Source organism: Nymphalis io, chromosome Z (genome assembly GCF_905147045.1).
Source record: "Nymphalis io chromosome Z, ilAglIoxx1.1, whole genome shotgun sequence".
Classification (NCBI taxonomy): domain Eukaryota; kingdom Metazoa; phylum Arthropoda; class Insecta; order Lepidoptera; family Nymphalidae; genus Nymphalis; species Nymphalis io.
In genome coordinates, this window is record NC_065918.1 from 17,483,955 (window position 1) to 17,506,123 (window position 22,169).

Here is a 22,169-nt window from a genome sequence, read left to right on the forward strand (position 1 = left end):
AGATCCCTGGGGGACCCCAGCATTCACTACATAGAATTGTGAAGCGCAACCATCTACTAAAACACGAAGGCTACGCTTGTGTAGGAAGCTGGCAATCCAGGTGCATAGCTGAGCAGGCAGACCATATGCCGGTAGCTTGGAGAGAAGACTTCTGTGCCAGACCCTGTCGAAAGCCTTGGAGATATCGAGGCTGACAGCCAACGATTCTCCATGCTTGTCGATAGCTTCACCCCAGAGGTGTGTTACGTACGCTAGAAGATCACCTGTGGACCGTTTTGGTCGAAACCCGTACTGACGATCATTAATTAGACAGTGATCTTCTAGGTAATGGATCAGTTGGTTGTTTAAAATCCGTTCCATCACCTTACAAAGTACTGAGGTGATAGCTATAGGCCGATAATTTGCCGGGTCAGACCGATCCCCTTTTTTGGGAACCGCTTGCACATTAGCTCTTCTACAAGCCCCCGGCACACTTCCCGAAGAGAGAGAAAGTTGGAACAGGCGCGTTAACACAGGAGACAGCTCCGCTGCGCACTTCTTCAGCACTATGGCTGGTATTCCATCGGGACCGCTAGCTTTCCGTACATCAAGTGATTGCAGCTCCGCACGCACATCACGTTGCCTGATTTTAATGTCAGGCATCGTATGGCCACATGCAGGTATTGTAGGTGGCAGTGCACTACAATCATCGATGACGGAATTGTCGGCAAAGAGTTTAGCCAGGAGATCAGCTTGCTCTTGCGGACTGTGAGCTAGCGATCCGTCCGGATTTCTGAGCGGTGGCAGCGAAGGTTGGCAGAAATTGTTTTGCACAGACTTGGTCAGACGCCAGAAGCTACGGGAGCCCCTAGGATGCGAAACAAGGTCATGACCAATCTGTACAATGCGCTGTGCATCCGCTCTCGTGTATGCCTTTCTACAGGACTTGGAATTTTTATTATAGTTTGCTTTCAGTGAGTCAATGTTAGATGCCCCGCTAATACAGCCGTTGATCCACTTGCGATATGCCGCCTGCTTAGATGATACAGCATCGGCACATTCACGAGTGAACCAACGGTTACGCGTACTCCTACTGACGAGATCTGAGCTAGGAATGTAGTATTCCATTCCCAGCATGATCTCGCCAGCAACAGCAGCGGCACTAGCTGTCGGGTCATTCCCACTGAAGCAACGTTCCTTCCAAGGGACCGACGCATAGTAATCGCGCATACCGTCCCAATCCGCCGACTTATAGTGCCAAACGCGACGTTTGCATACCGCTAGTGGCGGTAGCTTGGCCTGTGGCACTCTGGTAGAAATAAGGCTGTGATCCGAAGAGCCAAGAGGAGCCTGAACCACAACCTGATATTCCACCGGGTGAGAAGTCAGCAGAAGGTCCAGTAGAGAAGGTGCTTGCCCATCAATGTCTGGGATCCTGGTGGGCTGATCAACCAGTTGGGTCAAGTCATGTGTGAGAGCAAAAGCATGAGCAGTCCTTCCAGCATGGTCAGTTTTGAGGGATTTCAACCAGGATTCGTGGTGAGCATTAAAATCCCCCAAAAACACCAATTCCGCGTTAGGAAATTGCTCTTGCGCAGCATCTGCCACCCGACTAAGATGGTCAAATAATCGGCTTGTCTCCAAGTCACCATTGTGGGATCTGTAGAGGCACACGTAGACTCGGCTCTGACGAACCAGGTCCACACGTACCACCAACATGGAGAAGGAGGGGTCCTCCAAGCAGCGCAGTCGGTGACAGCAAACATCCGTCCTGACGAACAAGCATACTCCGGCTTTCGCTTTGAAGGATTCTTCAAGCGTGTAGCCGGGATAATTAAGGTAGCTGGTATCGGCAGGACGGAGTATTTGTGTCTCCGTGAGAAACAACATTGCTGGCCGTGCTGTCTTTTTAACGCCAAACGATAGAGCGAGAACCATATAGTGCGCCTACCGTTTTGTTATTAATTAAGTTGAATACTTAAATATAAGCAAACTCAATCAAAAGACTTAATTTTATATAAAATACTTACGTAACGTTCTTAAAAATACAAAAAGGTCCCAGGTTCGAAACTTAGGTTATTGTCACAATTCCCATCATAAACTTTGTTTAATTAAAGGGGTAAATTATTAAAATATTAGTAAATTCCTTAAAATGAGGATTGCTATTTTTTTTATTAAGCTAAATCTATACATATAAATAAACTAAGGAAGGATGTCTGGAAATTCCAACCCCATAGTTTAAAATAAGGTATGAACGATTTAATGGAAACCATACAATATTAAAACTTCTGAGAAACAATAAATGCATACGTATTTCGTCGTTTAGAAATTCAACCCCGAATAGGAGAAATAGGATTGAAACATTAGCATAAAAATAGTTCGACCTGCTTGAAAATACTATTTGTGTTTCTTGATTGAATTTCATTTTTTTAGTTTTGTTTTGAAATGTTGGAACAGTCATATGTACATATTCGCTAAAAACACTTCATTCACATACTTCTGGGTGCAAATAACGAAATGCAAAATACACAATATCTTAATATCAATATATCCATGAATTAAAAATATATTTTACTTGCAAGGTGCAAGTAAAATATATTTTTAATAAAAAGAACTTCACTATGTTAGTGAAATTTGTATAAAGAAAACGTATTCTATTATTGCCATGTGCACCACTTCAATGATAGTATGGAAGCTTTACCTCAACATGACCCTCAATTCCTACAGATTTATTTCAGGATGTGCTCGAGTAGAGGTAGTTTTCATTCCAAGAAGAATGACCATCCATGAGAATATATCATTCGAATTTAAAAGTATGTAGTTCCCTCTTAACGAGTGCTTCCCCATGACATTTAAAAGTCCCATTGCCTGTCATTGAACATGGCCGGCACTGATTTTAGTGAGAACTGTTATCACATGAACATTTTTTATGTTGCATGTTCCAGAGTGAGCTCTGCGAGTAACTTTGTCCCTAAAAGGAAATACCTCATACTCATACGAAACTAATATACATATATATATATTAGTTTCGTCAGAGGTCCACCACCTATGTTACTTATGTACAATCCTAGATTTAGATAAAACTGGTGATATAAAATAGAAGATGTAAATAAAATTTATTATTATTGTTTATGTTATAGGTAGCCGGACGGGCAAATGGGCCACTTGAACAAGTGATCACCACCGTCCTTAGATATTGGCGATGTAAGAAATATTAACCATTCCTTAAATCGCTAATGCGCCACCAATCTTGGGAACGGAGATGTTATGTCCTTTGTGCCATTCATCCTTTAAACCGAAACACAATCATACTACGTATTGCTTTTCAGCTGTGGAATATCTGATGAGCGGGTGGTACCTACCCAGACGGGCTTCAGGGACGGGCTTGGTAAGGCACAAAGCCTACAACCGTTTACAAAGAGATGCTTCGATAATTAATTATAAATATAGTTTGTAGTGTAGTAATTTAAAACTTTAAGCCACTATATAAAAATTGAGCGACTGCGGTGCCCTTTCGAACTTTGAACATTAAACTATATGCTTAATTTAAATAAATATCTTAGGAGTTACGACGCAATTAAAATTCTCGCGCAAGAAAAAATATTATGGTGGTGGCCAACGATGCGATGGCGAAGTAGCCGGCGCAAAGGTTTTGTGTGTTCCATTCGCATAAACCATGTTCATCACATATTCTACCACCAAACAGTTGTATGTAGTGCTGTTGTGTTCCGGTTTGAAAGGCGAATGAGCTAGTATAATTACAGGGACAAGGGACAATTTAGTTCCCAAGGTTGGTAGCGCATTGGCGATGTAAGGGATGGTTAATATTTTTTATAGTGCCTTGTCTATGGGTGGTGGTGACCATGTCCGTGTTTGTTTTCGGCGATGGACGTTTTCACTGAGTTGTCATCCGACGCCTTGATTAGCCGAGAAAGGCCTTATGGTGGTCTCCCCATTTTTATTTTTTATTTATTTAAAACACACACAGGGGGGATTGGAAGAGCGCCTCCTGCCTGCAATGGTGCAGCGCCCTCCATTAGCTGCGGTGGGAGTCAATGCAATAGACTGCGCCGACATACGCGCAGGTGGCCCACCCGGCCAAACCGCCGAAACCTGCACCCGCACCTAAGCGGGCACCACCGACTGCTTCGCCAGCCCCAGCTGCTGGTCCTTCAATTGCCGTGACCACGCCGAAGATGATCCAGCCACAGATGGTCCAGGAGACGTCCTGGTCCACTATGGTAAAAACGGGAAAAAAAGGGAAAAAAACTTCCTCTCCAGCTGGAGCCACCGTCAGTGTGGCGTCTACAGTATCTAAGACATCTCAAGTGGCCAAGCCCAAATTGGCTGCCCCTCGCATTGGTGGTACGCTGCAGCAGGAAGCGGATCGGATCACTTTTCTGTAGAGAGGTATAGTACGCGTTAATAAATATTTCACATCGACCATTGAAAAGAGACAATTGACTAATTTCGGCTTCGTAGAGCGTTATCTCTGTCACACGAAATACTACCAGCCCAGTATTTATTAGGAGTTGTTAAAACAATTATGAGGTTCTGTGTAATTGAATAAAATACACCAATTCTTTATATAAGTGCTGTCTTTATATTATTTAACTGCCTCTTTTAAAGTTAATAAAACAAAATATGATTTTTTATTATTCCATTCATAATAACAGTATCCGGGTGCAGGGCGTCGAGTGACCGTTATTACCGAGACACGATCATTGCGTAAGTAATTTATATTCTTTAAATATTTTGCATCTAACCTTTGTTATATCTTTTAAAAAAAATCAAAAGCCTTGTGCTACATTTTTTGTTACGTCCTGTGATTACAGATTTGCATTATCTTGTTCTTGTTTTTTGTAACGTGATTGTTTGTGATTTGCCGGGAAGCCTGCTATTGATGACAATCCCAAATAAAAGCAGGACAACTGCAATTTAAATATTAGAAATAGTTTTATTTCAAATTTAAGTCAACATTTTTAATTTGGATTTTATTTGTTTTAAACTAATGTTGCTTAATTCTGCAAACAAAGTACCTACTTACGCCACTATGGCAAGTCATTTCAGTACACAGTTAGCTTAAAATAATCTAGCACGGTTACAAAGCTAACTGACATTGACTGCTTGACTTTGAATTTCTGCATAGTATCATGTCTTCTAACATATGGTATATTTAGTTGGGGTAACTCTGCATCCATTCATCAAAGAATGGATGATAGGGCTACTTACAAGCTCAGCGCACCCGAGCCCTTTCGGCATACTTACCGCTCATTCTCTAGACAATATTCTTTAGCTCCAACCTCGTAGTTTTGAGGATTTAACAAAGTAATAATAAAAGATAAAGTTTTAAGTACTCATTTATTAATATCAAAGATTCCACTTATAAATAATGAAAACAAATCGCGTCTAGTATATAATAGAGGTTACTGTAATGCTACATATATTGTAGATCGTAGCTATCGAGTCTAATAATAATAATCGAATGTCGAAACACATGTATTGTATTGATTCTATTTTGGCACTATTACAATAATTAAAACCAACGATCAAACATCATTCATTTTGTAATGAAAAATTTAGTCGATTAAAATGAATTTCATCTGAAAACTTACTGACGATTTCTGCGACCTGAAACAAAAACACATATTTACATATTGGTATACTATATTTAACAAATATACAAACAAAGTGTGTGACTATTTATACAGAGTATTGGACGAAATCATTTAAAGTCAAAGAAAACACCCCGAGACGTGTGCGTGGCGACATACGTGTCATGTGGGACTCATGTGCAGGCGCGGCGCCCATACTCACCCTTGTCTTTAGTGGCTTTAATCTGTTTATTTTTGTTGCATTTCTTGGTGATGCGCCGGCTCTGGTCGCACGTGGGGTCACTGTTGGTCTTTAGCATGTCCGTCCGCGACATTTCTCCGTTAGGACTGCACTCGCTCCAAGAAGACTTCTCGTAACGACAGGCTATTAAAGAAATCTCTTCCTTAAAATGTGAATGTATATCTATTACGTATATCAGTATATTTAAGCCAAAGGAACTTGCATTATGTTGTCATTTATAAACTTGTAATTCTAAGCATCATGTAATATTCGTACACTGTGGTTTGTGTGTGGCCGAGAAAAGCTTTACCTTTTTTACATTTTTTTTGTATAGTCTTAGCGCGTTCGCAGCTGGTAGGATCACCTTTCTTCAGCGTGAGAGTCCTGGAGCGGATGTTAGTCTTCGGGTCGCACTCGGACCAAGCGCCTCGCACGTAGCGGCAAGTCTCTGGGAAACGAAACTCACTGATCACTTGGAAGCAATGGAGCTGCAGAAAATAAGTGGGGAGAGCAAAACCGAACTATTACATTAATATAATCTTTACTCATAATATAAATGCGAATGTGAGTTTGCTTATTTGTTATGCTTAACGTCTTAACTCTTCAACCGGTCATTATGAAAACGTTTCACACGACATAACATTTTTTAAAGTTTTTCTGTACCGAAACGACCTCTGGTACCTAGCACCTGTAGCCTCCACGCTCCGCACACGCGGGCGGAGGCGCGTGTGGAAACTGGTATAGTAAATAATAATTCATAAAACATTATTCTGTTTTATATTTGGTTACATTTTGACACACAAATCACGTGTATACTATTTCTTAATAGGTTCATGGTAAGCTCTGTTTTCTTTATAAAGAATTTAAATAATGATAAAAAAGAAATAGCTTGCAGCATACTTCATACCTACGTGGCCCGTAAGACGGACGGCACACCGTGCTCACGGCTCAGAGATTAAACGGGACCAGAACGACCAACTCCAAATGGAAGATTCCGTACATGAAAGATATCTATTTTCAGAAATTGCCAGTTTTTACGAAAATAAATGTAAAATAAGAGTTATATTATGATAAAAAACAATTATAATATAAATATTATACAAGAACGATTTGCTACAGAACGAAAACACATTCAGAGACACACACGACAGACGACACAGGCGGCTCCGGGCATACGAGTATGCGCCTGTATTTAAAGCTTCGTCTTAAAAAACAAAACAATGCCGGAACCCGACATGTAGCTCGAGCTTTATACGTAGAGTTGTCGAGATGTTTTTGACAAGGGAAGCGACCATTCCGGAGTTTGTTATTGCAATGTCATCGAGCGCGGTCGTTTAAGTTCATGCGTACTTTGTCTTATTTTGTCCAGCTGCCAAAACATAATAAGTACGAGCGTTTGTTATTTCCACAATAACAAGTTGTTACAGACCATTCTAACGCCGTCTGGTGAACGACAATTAGTGATTTAAACAATTGCAATTTCAATTATGATATTTGGAGACAATGTGTATCTCAGTTTTAAAAAATAATTAAACTTGACTAAGACGTTAGTTACCACTTTCAAGAGTCGACTTTCGATTCAAAAGCGACTTGGTGATATGCTATTTAAAACGTATCATATTATATATATTGTAATTAATTTATCTGTCTACGTGGAACTTAGTTTATTCCGACTTTCATTAGAGCAGCGTGGTGGATGTAGTTCACTTGGACCTTCACCTACACCACGATAAGGACGGAGGTAACGGGTATACAACAGTCGCACAGAGGCATAAGCAACTGATGGAGTTACTAACTCCACGTGGATACACCCCTATGACGTGTCCGGTGATTGTAAGGGCCGTCAGTTAACAATAAAAATAAGTGTAAGTATCGAGCCCAGCGATCTACGCGACTGCACCGGGCTGGCCCAAGTTTTTCGCATTATCTTATCTTGCATTATCTTGAATACTTCATTATTTTGATTCGTTATTGTTAAAGCGTATTGGAAAGACCATACAATAAATTAATGAGAGCCGGTAACTCAAAATCAAAATACTTTATTCAATATTGAAGCATTACACTTCCTTATTGATAAACTAAAAACTACCACCGATTCGGAAAAGACACACCCAGCCCTGAGAAGTTTACAAAAAAAAGAGAAGTATCCATGCAGCGGTCGTCTCATTCCCATTCATAAATTCACTAATTGTATAATAACCTTTAGCACACAAGCGTTCCTCCTATTGTAGAACCGTATACATTGCCCCACAAAAGAGTTACTGACTCTATGCAGTCATTATTCAAGTCAATAAGTTTGTGTTCTTTCCTTGTACCAATGTTATGAGTATCACATTTTCTCATAAAATCATTAATATTTTTCCGTATATACATAACATTACATAATATGTATTGAGAAGCAACAGTTAATATTATAATTTCTTTAAATTTGTCTTAGAGAGTCTTTAGCATATAGGTTATAGATTGCGCGAATAGCCCTCTTCAAAAGAGATCGAGCTGTACCCTTTAAACGATAATCTCTTATAATTATATTTTTGCTAAAATTGCTTAACATTACTCTGGAACCTGTCAGCTCATAAGTGCCATTTTCAATTTGTGGATCTGATCAGTTGATACCCTTCTGTTAGGCTCATCCCGATTTTAAATTTAAAAATTATCTTTAAGTCATCTGGTTTTAAGGGGTACGTACTGGTGGTAGATATACTCGTATCTTTAAAGCGAGCGTCTGCCATCTGTGAGCCGGCTGGGAGCAGCGGTCAGTTATATATAGTTTAGCAAACCTATTCTTGCTTCATGGATTTAGAAAGAGTTCTAGAAACGAAACAATGTTGAATTATTTGTTTTCTTGAACAATTTTTTACAAATTCGTAAATAGTTATCGGCTGTGGTATAAGCTTAATTATAATAATAGATTATACTCGTTATATAAGATTATGCGTTTAGCAACCACTTTCGGCCCATTCGGCCCCAGACGGATGTTGTATTCGCTCAAGCGTCTCGAACGGTCGGCCCTTAACACTCAATTTGATAACAATCATTATTATAATTACGATTACTCCTTGTGTGTAGTTGCATCCGTTTGAAATCTAGCGCACGGCCGTTTTGAGACTCGAGTACAGGTAAGGTGGCCGAGAGTGTCCGTGTAGGTTTACATATTATTTTAGGAGTAGTGTAATATTCTCGGTATCTGTCAACAACGTAGGACGCTTTCATTGTGATCGCGTTCAGCAGCAGTTATACGCTGCAGCACAGCTTAAGTGTGTGTTTATATCAAGGGCTCTTCGATGTGTGGCTATTTTCCCCGGGGTGGTTCAACCTGTGTCCGAAAAAATATACCGATACTCTAACCAATGACCGCCTAAGTTATGTTACATATGGGATTTGAATTATCCTTCTTTGTTGTTCCGTGTCACGGTCCGTCACGGTGACCTGGTATGCTTTGCTTATGGATGATTAACCGATTTAAATATCTTATCAGAATTGATTTCTTTATTTATAAAGTGTCAATAGTAAATGGACACGTTTTATTCAGGTTTCTTTAAAAATATTATTTTTTGAGTTTTATTTCTCGTAGTAGAAAACTCTTAACATAAGAATTTTCTATGTATCTTCAAAGCGGGAACAAGAAAATCTATGAAGTTCATAAAATAGGACCTGTCGAAGACGAAGCTTACCTCAAGCTATCTTCAAAGTCGAATAATCAGTTTCCTTTCGTAAGAGGAGTTGATAACAAGCTCGCGAACGTCATCAAGTAGTAAGCGTGTCTTGTAATACGTACCTCTATTCTTAGCGCCCCTTGCGTTGCGCACGAGCAAGTCATGTTCGCCTTCTCGCTCCCACACATCCTCTCCAGCGGCGACGAAAGACAACATCACCACCAGGATAGCCAGCGACCACCACCAGCGTATAAACTGAAAACGATACTTGTATTAAAATAAATACTTATAGTAAGTAGGTTGTTGTACAATTACCACACTACAAGAAAGCCGCAAACAAGCTCTCTGGGAGCGTTGCGCTTCGCAATCACATTAACTTTGACTTGTTCCCAAACGTCACAATGCGCGCGCGCGTGTTTTGGCGCGTGCGTGTGTGCGTACAATGCCGTTATCTCCATGAAATTTACATTAGTCTGTGCAGCATTATAAAACATAGAATTTCAACGAAATGTTATAATTCGTTTTGATATTTTGAATGTAAAAGTAAATGCTTATGAAAATGTATAAGTGTTTTAAAAAACGTATATTTGGCTTAGGTACGTACACACACGGCTAGATATCTTTATAAGGAAACGACTTCGTGAATTCAATCACTCGTGAAATGATATAAGATTCATTCTAGTCTTTATGAACATAAATTAAGCCGTTCTGCTTGAAACATAATCTTTCGCTTACAAAAATATGTGCTCTATATAAAACATGAGCAGATATTACGCGTTCAGACGAATTGCCGATAAACTTGCAGTACTTTGGACGGCGCTCAGGATGCTAACTAATGATACTTCGTATTTATCATAAGCGACCTAAGCGTAGTGCGCTAAATAATTATGGAAAAATTATTGAATTATTCAATATTCGATAACAAGCACAGCTCAAGTATTTAGACGTAATTTCGCTTTGCGTTTTTATATAGTATTCGCTAGTCGCAGCGCTGCTTAGGTCATTTGTAACTTAAAACAGTTGTACGAGTAGGGCTATATTAATTTTGATACAAATAAGAAATCGAATACTTGCCTTAAAAAATTATAATTAAAATAATATTAATAGAAGATATTCGCAGTCGCATGAACTATAAATTATGTAAATGTATATCCGTGCACAAAGACAACGACTGCACAAATGGAAATATTAAATCATTATGTAAAGGGTCTGAAGAGATGCGACCATTTCTATCTCCTTTGATTAATTAAGAAAACACCATTTCTTAATGTAATAAATTACATGTTATTGTAAATGACATAACCTACATTATTTGAAGCAAATTAATGTTTATATAATTTCGAAAAATAAGATTGAGAAGAAGAAGTTGCGTGTCGTCAGGCAGGTCCGTTCCGTCTAGGTCTGCACCGCACAGCCCTTTTTCCGACTGTCTCTATGTTACGAGCGACCTCTCCGTGTGCACATCTGCGACGCACGGCGGAGGCGCCGAATACGCCGTATACACCGTACACACCGTACACTCGTCAGTTCCCTGTCTACAAACACTGCAACACTGAAGTTGTCGACTAATTTTTTATAAAACATTTGGAAATGCGCGCTCTGTCGTTGAATGTCTGAGGGAGTTCGTCTAAGCACATGACAATATCGGTGTCAACGGCTTCATCGCTTATTACGTATTACTGATAGTAAGGAGCTCGGCAGTCAATGACTGTATTGTTTTGAAGTCGGTCGACCTGCAACTCGCCGACGACATTATCAGGGCCTGCGATAACTTTCAAACTTCTGGTCAAGTTTCAAAGATCTCATACAACATATTCTGCGTTTTTATCACAACCCGCTTATCGTCGGTAGTCGCCACGCTCGTAAATCTTTAGGACGACCTAATCGTCGTTCCGGTCGTTTAATAACGGGAAGCTATTTCTCATTTGGCAGCCGTTTTATCGGAATCGCTATTAAAGGAAATAATTTGAAACATATACATACATACGAGCTACGACCGCGGTATAATATGCCGCATTAATGTGTCTTATAAAGCATTTAAATGATATTCTAGAAAATTAATATAAAATGCTCGATCCGTGCACTAGCAGCGGTGAGCGGAGCTGTTCGTGTGCGTCCATATGTCCGACGCGGTGCCGTACCTAAAATAAACTGGGGTCATTCCAGAGTGTCAGGCAGATAACGAGCTTCCAGCTATTATGAATTTGTAAGTTAAGTGTTTATACAGAGGAAATGGTTGAGAGCTAACAATAAATAAGGATACCGTTTGCCTAGCAGGTGTTTATGTTGTTTTATTTCTGAATTAATGACACCAAATATTACTTCAAATAAAAATATTTATCGTTCGGACTGTATCGTAATATGACAGTCCCTCGTGCATGACGCCGTCCGTGGAAGAACCCTGTCGCCTGTAGATATGTCGCGTAGGCACGAGTGAGCCCACACTGCCACCTACGGCGCCTACATTAACATTAATTGCACCTCTGACCTATTTAATTCTAACAAAGACGTCAAGTACGACACAGATCATGAAAGCGAGGCCCGCGCGAACACAAACAGATGCTTCACTGTGCATTTATTATAATATGCTCGTATTGATCAGCTTCGAGACAAAGCATAACAACGCGGAGGTCTACAAAAAAAAGAAGCAGTCTACATGTGGCATTGGAATATTATTCGAAGTATTTCGAGCGGGACGGAATTACTTGCGTAGCTTGAGGACGAATCGTATCATTAAGAAGCGGGTAATAGGGCGATACCACATAGCAAGATGCTGTCCGTCTTCGCTCTATTGGGTACATATATTTCATAAATCATGAACTTTTAAATTGACCGAAACACAATCGTATAATTTCGTTGAAAAATATGTACATATAAAGACGGAAATCCGCAAATTAATATTTTAAAAAGTTTAAAATTATTATTTTTAAAACACAAACGTAAATGTTTTGTTCGCTAAGCAGTATTATTGAAGTAAATTTCCTACCTCCATGTCTTCCGGCAGGGATATCACAGGGAAGTCGCGCAGTGCAAAGCAGAGCGAAGATCGTCAGCGGGAGCAGCAGCCGTGCAGTGGGCACGGCAGGCGACGTACGACTAACGGTAACGAGTAACGACGCGGCGGCCGCGAGTCCGCACAGGACGCCTTCGTATCGATCCGTCTACCCGGGACTACTTCTCTCGGTCCTTTCCTGTACGCACCCCGCCCTTAAGCCCGATCCCTCTATCTGCGGCTAGGTAAGATTTATTGCCTTTTCCGGAGACGACCGGATTTCCTCGGCGATGACTTTGCTTCGCATTTTTTGATACTTTTCTACGGTGCGGCGTTAACTCTTAAACAACGCAACATTATTATCTTTTCTACGTCTATTCTTTGTGTGTATGTCATTTGTGAACTAAGAGTAATCTGTAAAAAATAAACAAACACTCGATCTGTAGCGATGTACAGTGAGTTACAGCTAGGGGCGGCGTAAGGCACGGACGACTGGGGCCAATAGCTCGTTTTTAAAAATTATTGTGTAATTACTGATTTTGGATAAATAAACAAATCAGATTTAGATACTTAATCGTTTTAGAAAAACCACATGTTTCTAATTCAGATGAATTTTGATTAGGTGTGACTATGTGAGAATGTCACTTTTTATATTTTTCAGAAATAAATAAAAGCTAAATATAACGTCTACTGTGATGTGTGTATCTTTCTGATATTTTATAATTAATTTATCTGCATTTTGTTAAATCATAAATAGACAATTTCAAAAATATATTTTTTCTCTATAGAACACGAATTGAAATTTTGTGGTACTGACGCCCCTTCCACCACGCGGGGATCTTTGCCACATAACGTTTGGTCTGGCTTTGCCACTGCGACTGACTGCGACTTACATTTAGAATATCAAAAGACAACTGCAGTGACCGTGACAGTCGCTAATTGGCGTGGTCTCTCCTGCCGCCAATTGACGCGAACGGACGTAACCGCAAGCGGTGGCAGCTATATCCGCGACCGCGAGACGTATTCGGTGATTGAAGATTAAAACTTTATCGGAAGTTTATAACTGCCTACAATTTCCCTGGAATTTGTAATCCTTAACATTATGGATGAATGTCTATTTTGAAAACCTCGAGCGTGATGCGGCTGTGCTCTGTTATTTCTTATAGTGTATATCAATAAAATAAATACTATAAATATGGCATAAAATCATTCAATAAAACTCCTGACACATTTATAAGTTATTTTTTTTTAGTAATAGATAATAAACAAAAGGTAATTGGAAACAATGCTTGATGTACGAGTGTGACGACCGACGTGTGCAATGCAAGATATCACTTGAAAAACGGCCCATTGACAATCACGTTGCAAGCCGTAAGGGCAGCGTGAAGTTCGGTCTAAGTATTCTTCGAGCATGTGAACACGTTTCTTGTGTTAGGCAATCGTGAACATCATTTTAATAAAAACTCAAATAAGTAGAGTGAGTACAATCAATAGCCATTTTTGCACAAAATTACAACGTACGTACTAGTAGCATGTTAGGAATTTTATAAAATCCGATGTCATGTTGAAAACAATCACTCGTTCAATTAGTGGAATTTCTCGAAGTCGGCGACTAATCGGCGACTGGAGTGTGGAGAAACTAATCACCTCCGGTCGCACAGCGCCGCAATATCGTCTTCGTATTCGAATATCGTGCTAATTTCATGAAGTGATTGTGTTATCGTATGCTTTAACGACTGTTTTGTAAACAAAATCAACGGATCGTAAATCGCCTTAATTAATTTTTATTTACGCTTTTAAATTATTCATTCAAAACAATGAACAAATGGAAAGTATTTGTTCAAATAGGTAAATATGTTTTATATGTATTTTATAAAACGGTCATCTTTCTTATTTAAGCATATTCAATTATATTTCAATTTAGGATTGTACGCAACAGTGTGCCTCGGAAGGGAGCCCTTCAAGCCACGTGACGGCTCCGTGCCCTTTTTAGTAAGTTTACTTTTCGCAAGGTTTCTTGTTGCCAACTGACACCCCTGAGTTAAGAAAATAAATATGACGTCATCAAAATCGTGAAAACATTTAATGGAGTATTTGTCTCTAAGATTTGTGTTAGTTATAAAGAGAAACATAAACAGAACTTTCATGTATTATATTCTCAGAGATCGTTTTATATGCTATACATATAAACATATGTGCAAACAGCCATTTATATACAAGCACGGAGACACGTCACAGGCTGCTGTCCTCACGCGTACATTTGCTCACTAGGTATATTTTCCGTCACGGTACCGCGGCCTGTGTGTCGGGACGCTGTTGTCCAGGACGGTAGTCGTCACGGCTTGCGTGTGCATCGCTGACCCCGAAGCTCGTGACCAGGACACCCGGCCTATCAATGTGGTGACGGGCGCGACGTACAGACACCCGCGTCGCGGAATACGTGTTCAAGTCACTAAGATTATTATGCCTAAGTGTGAGTTTGTCCATCATCGAGCCTCGAGTTTTTGTTAAGACAATAGTTTACCCACTGCTGCCGATGAAATCGGAATCAAAAAACTGTAATGGAACGTTGATTACCACTTTGAATATAAATTCTTATAATAATAATGTGCATGAGCAATACAGAACCGACACGTCTCGGCATGGGATGCGGACAACGACTGTACTCTTTGACCTTATTTAAAGAATTATTTTTGAACGTTTAAAACAGGTAGATGTTTATAGTCGCGTTTTATTGTCCATGAGCTAATAGCTATGGAGAACCCGACGGACCGGGCTCAAGCCTCGGTGCGGGCCAGTAAAAAGTTATTTGGAGTTTGGAAGTCCCGCGCCTCGGAGATCACGAAAACATATTGGCGACTATAATAAATAGCTAACTGCGCGGCCGAACGACCTCATTGTAATGAGTGAATAGAACATGGAACTCAAGTGAGCATCGTAGGTACGAACCCGGGCGAGCACAAATGATTTCATCCAGTGTTGAGTCATATTCACAATAAGGAAACAGCGTGGCATAAGGTAGAAGGACGGGTTCTTCCTTATGTCCATGCGGGATTTTGTCCTGTTAAGGGACATTTATGAGCTGTTAATATACTTTTTACCATATAAAACTTTTGATGCTTTTGAAATATTGTGAGTAATAATCTTGCGATATTTTCACTCGACTCTTTTAGGTGTTGGATTCAGTAATAACCAATTACTTAAAGTTCCGACTCAAGCAATATAAATGTAACACTTTGAGTCCTCGAGTACGATTTGTAACTACAGTAAGACATATACTCGTATTGTTCTTCTCTTCCCAATTTTCAGCTCGATGGTGTTACCATCAATGTAGGTGGTACTTGGTAGTTATTATAAATTACTACGTTTTATTAAATATATTATACATCGTAATTACTTTAATTTACTTTAACACGACCGTTGCTAAAAATTGCTTTTTTTTACTTCGGTCCAATTTTATGTAAATTTCCAGTTTTAATATCAAAGTATCAAAACAGAATCTTCCAGTTGCAAAATGCAATATATTCGATATTAACAGGAATCGGCAATACAGATATCTAATAAAAAAAACATAAGTCTCTTTTAAAACTTGTACAAATTATTGCGTTGAAAGCCTTGTTCGGAATATGCTTATACCTAGCTTTTGTTTCCACTTACGAAGTAACTGGTTCAGTGCGAGGCGGCAACGAGTCGATCCTTGTAAAATGCAGTACAGACTATAAAATAATATTAACGCAAAAGAGCCTATCTATTCACACATATAAAATAAATTGTCCTGACTGATTCATTAATGCAGAGCCTTAACTACATTCGTTAAAGACTTGAAATTTTTGACAGTTGATGCATTTTATGATGAAAACATCCTCTAAGGAAGGATTTATGAAAATTCCACCATTCAGGCGAGAAAACTGGTGGTTTTTTTATTTTGATGGAAAAACTTCATATACGTACTTCTAGGTGTAAATAATGACATGCAAAATATATAAATGCATCGACTCATAAAGAGTCTGGTCACCAATGTTATTGCACAAATAAGCAACCTTCTGAAATATTATTGAACTGACGTTGGATTCGTCGCGCATCGGTGGTATCGCGCGCTCCAGACCCAAAAATTATTATCCATCCATGTTCCATTTACAAATGAGTTTTTGTAAAATCAATAATAAAAGAAATTACTAAATTGATTCATGTCGACAGTGTCCAACAGCACCGGGGACAGAGCCTACATGATACAGAAGTCTCCGGCCATTCTTATTCTAGCTAAAAAGGTTCCAGATGTCCTAGCCGAAATCCCCCTGCGCCCGATTGACATCGATTACAAAGGGGATGAAGTGCTAGCGCTGCACGAGGAGTGCTTGATGCCCGGGTGGCATTTCTTTTACAAGGGTGTGAGTACACTTGGGCTTTTGTTATGAATGCAAAACGCATTCGACTTCGAGAACTAGAGCTTTGATGCAATGTATTGTAGAAAACATTTTTTAGAATAGTTTGCACTACTAAATACATTAGGAAACTTTTTTTTTATAAAACGCGTTGTCTAGTACTTGACTGTTATCCCACCCGATGGAAAGTGATGATATATGCCTATTCACTCTTGACATGAAGGTACTCATATTATAGGTGGTGTGGAAAACGAAGGTAGGGAGGGTATTCCAGACCTTAGCGGTGCGTATTAGAAACAAGGAAGCAAATCGTTTCGTACGTTAAATACGTCAACTACGTACGGGTGCAGATCTTTTCGATGCCTCGCACACTGATATATACATATACATATATATAAGACTATATTGAGCCTTCAACTGTACGTGACTCCATGGAAGACCTAAATAGTCTGGTGGTATACAATAGTACCACTGCATAATAAACCCATTTTGAATTGTATTTCTTTTCTTTGTTTTTTTATTTTTGCTAATGCAAGTTATTAACTGGCGTACGTCCTGTTACCTACGTGCCTAAAGCATGAAGTGATCGAATATAGGCGAAGAGGTACTATTAATAAATTACATATGTAAGTAAGTCATAATCGGATGTGTATATATTTTGTTGGCAGTCCAATAAATAAAATAAATAAAGAACCGCACCCACCTCAATATATAAGAATCCGATTAAGAAATTATAATTCCAGGACAAAATATATCCCGTCCACAAATTCCTTCTCCAACGGAACATTCGGGTGCAGTACTTGATCATTGTGAAGAAGAGCCTGTGGTGTAACACCATTACAATGAAGTTTCAGAAGGCTATGACTAACTTGGGCTTCGTGGGGTACTTCGACAAGACGACATCCATCTGTGTCAGAGATGTGAGCATATATTATTACTAGTTAAGGATCGCGGTTTGCCTTCATTTCGGAATAAGCATGTTTCGAACAGCAAAAGCCTTTTATTAAACAAAATGACATTTTATACATCTCTACTTAAAAATATATATAAAAATTTTACAACACAAAGAAGTCATACAAAGAAATAACATAATTTATCTTTTGGTTAAAGGGTAATAAGTATAAAAATAGCCCATTGTTTCAGCCCGACAGGGAAGCACAGCCATGCCACGTAAGTTGCTCGGAGTTGTCCATTATCCAGTAATGAATAAAACAAGGCTCCGGCGAAAATAAAAGTGCGTGGGTGGAAGCTCGCTGCTCGCTTCTATCCGCTCCTCTCCTCTCGCCACTTTGCCTTACACTGACTTGGAATCCACATATCAGTACAGTACAGTACAGTATTTTCAACTGGTTGAAACTAGTTTCAAATAATAGGATATGTAGTCTCGGACCCATTTTACAAAAAAGTATGTAATCCAAGTCCGTTGTACACTGGACTTGGATTGACGGTGGGTACCACTACTACTTAATAATAATACTACTTAATTACAGAATATTGTAATGTGAACATTGAGTATACTAGCGTATCATGAATATAATATGAAACGAAATTAGGGACGCGCGAAAGTAGAGAAAACGCGTGAGGGGGCTCGTTACACACGTTTATGGGGCCGTTCATACGGAAGGATCGAAACGATGGATCTGTAATCTGGCACGCGGCCGAAGCCCGCCGAAGCTGCAGGTGACCGCGACGCTCCGTGTGTGAGCGGCTAACTGTGCGATAACGCGATCGATTGTCACTTCAGATTGATCCTTTCAGATTGATCGTAACGACAGATCATTCCGTATATGGGCTCCTATAGATTTAGACACGACTAACTATTTACGTATTGTTCTATACTTGTGTCTGTACACAAGTATGGCAGAAAGCCGTGACCCTCAACGGTTCAGAGGCCAAGAGACCGAATAGCGATTAAAAACGCCCCCGGATACCATCATACATACTTCGAGCACAAGTTGACGTAAACAGAATAGAAATACAAATTATATCATCATCATCATCAATTTAGGTATTGCCAGTGTTCCTTCAAACAAAAGGAGGCAGTTACAAATAAAGAAGCCGAGGTGGCCTAGTTATTGGAACTCGAGAATCTTAAACGATGATCGTGGGTTCAAGCTCGGGCAAGCACCGTTGAATTTTCATGTGCTTAATTTGTGTTTATAATTCATCTCGTGCTTGACGGTGAAAGAAACAACGTTAAGAAACCTGTGTGTCTAATTTCACTGAAGTTCTGTCCCACGTGTGTTTCACCAACCCGCATTGGAGCAGCGTGGTGGAACATGCTCCAAACCTTCTCCTCAATAAAAGAGTGGAGGCCTTAGTCCAGCAGTGGGACATTCTCAGGTTAAGGATTAATTGTATAATAAGATAGGAATATGAGCGTCGACTTTAGTCGAAAACAAATAATGTAAACATTATTACAATATCATAGTCGCCGCGGGGTCCATATTTCATTGACGCGTTTTATCTCAGGGGATGTATGGAGCGCCTCTTATATGTCGCGGAAAGGCAGTGGCAATGATGATGGCACCCGATGCTCAGTGGTCTAACTGCACTGGCTGCACGAACCTCGTACAGCTGTTCAGTGCCAGCCACATAAGAAACTTTATGAGTTGCGTGAGCGGGTGAGTAAAGTTGTTTCAATCGTTTTATCGTTTTTATTATGCTATACCATCACGAAACCAGATTTCATTAATTTATATAAATATTAATAAAAACATTTCGTCACGTCACAATATTACATATACTATATACATTTATTTCTTTCATACAAACTTTTAAGTATATATCTATAACATATAATAAAACAGTAAACACCGTGTGCCTGTCATTAATGTCCTGTACATTTAATTGGATCGGGCATACGTCAAATTTAGTACCATCCCGCTTGGAAGTAAAAATCCAACATAAAGGTAAGAAAATGTCAATTGAAAAAAATGTTTTGAACCTGATTCTACCACGAATAACTGGGTAGTAATCTGATTTAGATGATCTTCGTGGTATTGGACAAGGTGATCCCGAATTAACATGGTAAAAAAAACATCGCTAAGAGCAGGAAATTGCGGATTTTTCTGCTTTTGAATGTGATATTTTTTTTGTTTTGTTGTAGGTTTTTTGCTTTGCGCTTATTGCAACGAAATACAAAACAATATTGTTGACTTCAATGTCGTCGGTTTGTAACTAATATCGTAACAATGAAGTATCCACTTGTTAGTTGTATCTATTACATTATAAGAGCTTAATAAATATTAAGACACATAGTTTTTTGTTCGTTGTTATTAGCGTAGCTAGCAGTGACTCTACGTCGAGTCTGGGTGTATCACGTATTTATAAATTTATTTAAAATTACATACATTCGATCCCATGTAGTGTCGTAGAATGTAACCATTTTTATGAAGCGTGACAATTATCCTTTTAAAAAAGCCTGTTACAATGTATGTAAGAAGTCATAAAAAAGATAATTAAGGTAAGGGTCAGACAAGAGGATACATTAATATTAGCCACGGATCTACTGCCGGCGCCGGCACTGCGCTACTGAGTGCACGCCTATTATTTCACGAGTTCATTTAAATAACTTGAAAATTTTCAAAAACTATCGGGTCGAATTATAAGGTGTACAAATTATTATTTATTTATACAAAATGATATAAATTTATATTTTATTTATTCTAATAATTTGGATATCATTACCATATTTATATTCTTAGATTAAGATGTAGTACATTAAGAGCGAACAGATCAACAGATCAACAGTCTGCAAATGTTTATATATCTTGGAACGTTGGTAAAATAAAAATAGCTTGCGATGAAATCCTTATATAACCCGTACAAAGTCAGGATGCGCAGCTATATTTAACTATAATGTACACCTATTTTTTACATGGAATGTCTTCTGTTAATTATTCTAAAAACGTGTGTATACGTTTCAGATTTTAAGAAACGCAGGCCATAATTCTTGTGATAGATTAAAAAAAAGTCACTGGCAGCTGTCAGGCGGCGCACACGTGTCAGGACTCGAAACATCGCTACGTTGTTTCGTTAAAGTACACTGACAAAATTCTTTGAAATAAAAAATGTCTTAGTATTTCGACAAATACTACATACATTTAATATATTTTAACATATCCTTCTCTAAAAATGCTTCTATGTACAATATCCCCGAAGTATATAATATTTCATTTTTTATAATTCTTAAATTTTCTGACCAGATGCGATTAATAATGTGATTGGCGTATAGACTCTTTAATTAATAATAAAGGCGTCTAACACGACGAATATTAGCGAATCCGATATACCGACTTTTGTTCGACACTAAAACATCGAGCGGATTTATACTTGAACTTATTATTTGCTATTAAATTGAAATGTATATTCACTGACGTCTGTTCAATGACTGTGACGCAGGTTATTCGAATCAGAATTTAACCTCAGCTGGGAGACGTTCAAGAAGAGCATCGAGAACGACTTGAGCGGCAACGGTCATTACGATTACCTACCGGATGTGTACGACAAGATGCTGGACGTCGTGAGTAGCTCCGAAGAAGTGTGATCTTTGAACGACCGATGCACTGTACTCACCTAAGTAACTTGACCAATGGACTCTGACATCACACGTGTGTCGCGCCACTGCCGCCGTCCCGCCTGTGTACTCCTCACGTGTGTCACGGTGAGTGGTATGTCAATGGGCGATGGGCGTGGCACTCGAAGTTAGCCCAGTCTACATCAATGTTATGTTAATTAGGTGGGAACAGCGTTTGTAATAAGTTTATAACACGCTACTTGGATCGAAATTTCATTCGAATGAAGCCAAATGATTTTACTTAATGATATTAATTATACTTTAAATGTAAACATAATGTCACTCAATGTAAACCTTATTTGATCATTTTTACTAAATTAAATAAAACATTCAACATACCAAAAGCATTTTATAATTGGAAACGACAGCGTCTCCGTTGCTTTACAAGTACTCATGTGGCGGTGCCGACTGACCGTGGTGACTCGCCTGTAAGTCAGTAGATGGCGTTATAATCGCTCACGATATTTAAATTTTAGGCATTAAAGAAACAACTTGCTGAACTTGCGAAAACATTATTTCGAGAACGAGAACTCAGTCTGATTTTTAGTAATATTTTTCTGTAAATAACGCTATATAAACTTTTGATAAAAAATAAAAATATAAACGTTTTACATAACAATAAAACGGTTATTATGTGCCGAAAGAAAACACGGCATCACTAAAGCTACGTCTTCTGATCTGGGTGATTTGGGGTCTAATCTACTAGCATTACACCAAGCTAACCATCTCTTATTAGCTGGTTCATA

At 39.0% G+C, this 22,169-nt stretch overlaps 3 protein-coding genes across 3 annotated transcripts; 2 read left to right on the forward strand and 1 right to left on the reverse strand.

The window, feature by feature from the left end:
- Positions 1 to 3,997: 3,997 nt before the first annotated feature.
- LOC126780696 (uncharacterized) lies at positions 3,998 to 13,554 on the forward strand. The gene is made up of 4 exons (XM_050505325.1): positions 3,998 to 4,064; positions 4,656 to 4,707; positions 12,475 to 12,572; positions 13,251 to 13,554. The coding sequence occupies exons 1-4, from the start codon at positions 3,998 to 4,000 to the stop codon at positions 13,502 to 13,504; spliced, it is 471 nt and encodes a 156-aa protein (XP_050361282.1). The 3' UTR covers positions 13,505 to 13,554.
- On the reverse strand, positions 5,333 to 12,617 carry LOC126780254 (uncharacterized). The gene is made up of 5 exons (XM_050504563.1): positions 12,457 to 12,617; positions 9,593 to 9,725; positions 6,125 to 6,262; positions 5,797 to 5,958; positions 5,333 to 5,610 (listed from the first exon to the last, which is right to left on the reverse strand). Exons 1-5 carry the CDS (start codon positions 12,460 to 12,462, stop codon positions 5,591 to 5,593), a joined length of 459 nt encoding a protein of 152 aa, XP_050360520.1. The 5' UTR covers positions 12,463 to 12,617; the 3' UTR covers positions 5,333 to 5,590.
- Positions 13,555 to 14,271: 717 nt separating the features above from the next.
- On the forward strand, positions 14,272 to 21,761 carry LOC126780704 (uncharacterized). Its single transcript, XM_050505338.1, has 8 exons — positions 14,272 to 14,310; positions 14,387 to 14,454; positions 14,734 to 14,935; positions 16,660 to 16,850; positions 17,588 to 17,764; positions 17,988 to 18,014; positions 19,317 to 19,468; positions 21,249 to 21,761. Exons 1-8 carry the CDS (start codon positions 14,280 to 14,282, stop codon positions 21,391 to 21,393), a joined length of 993 nt encoding a protein of 330 aa, XP_050361295.1. The 5' UTR covers positions 14,272 to 14,279; the 3' UTR covers positions 21,394 to 21,761.
- The last annotated feature ends 408 nt before the right edge of the window (positions 21,762 to 22,169 follow it).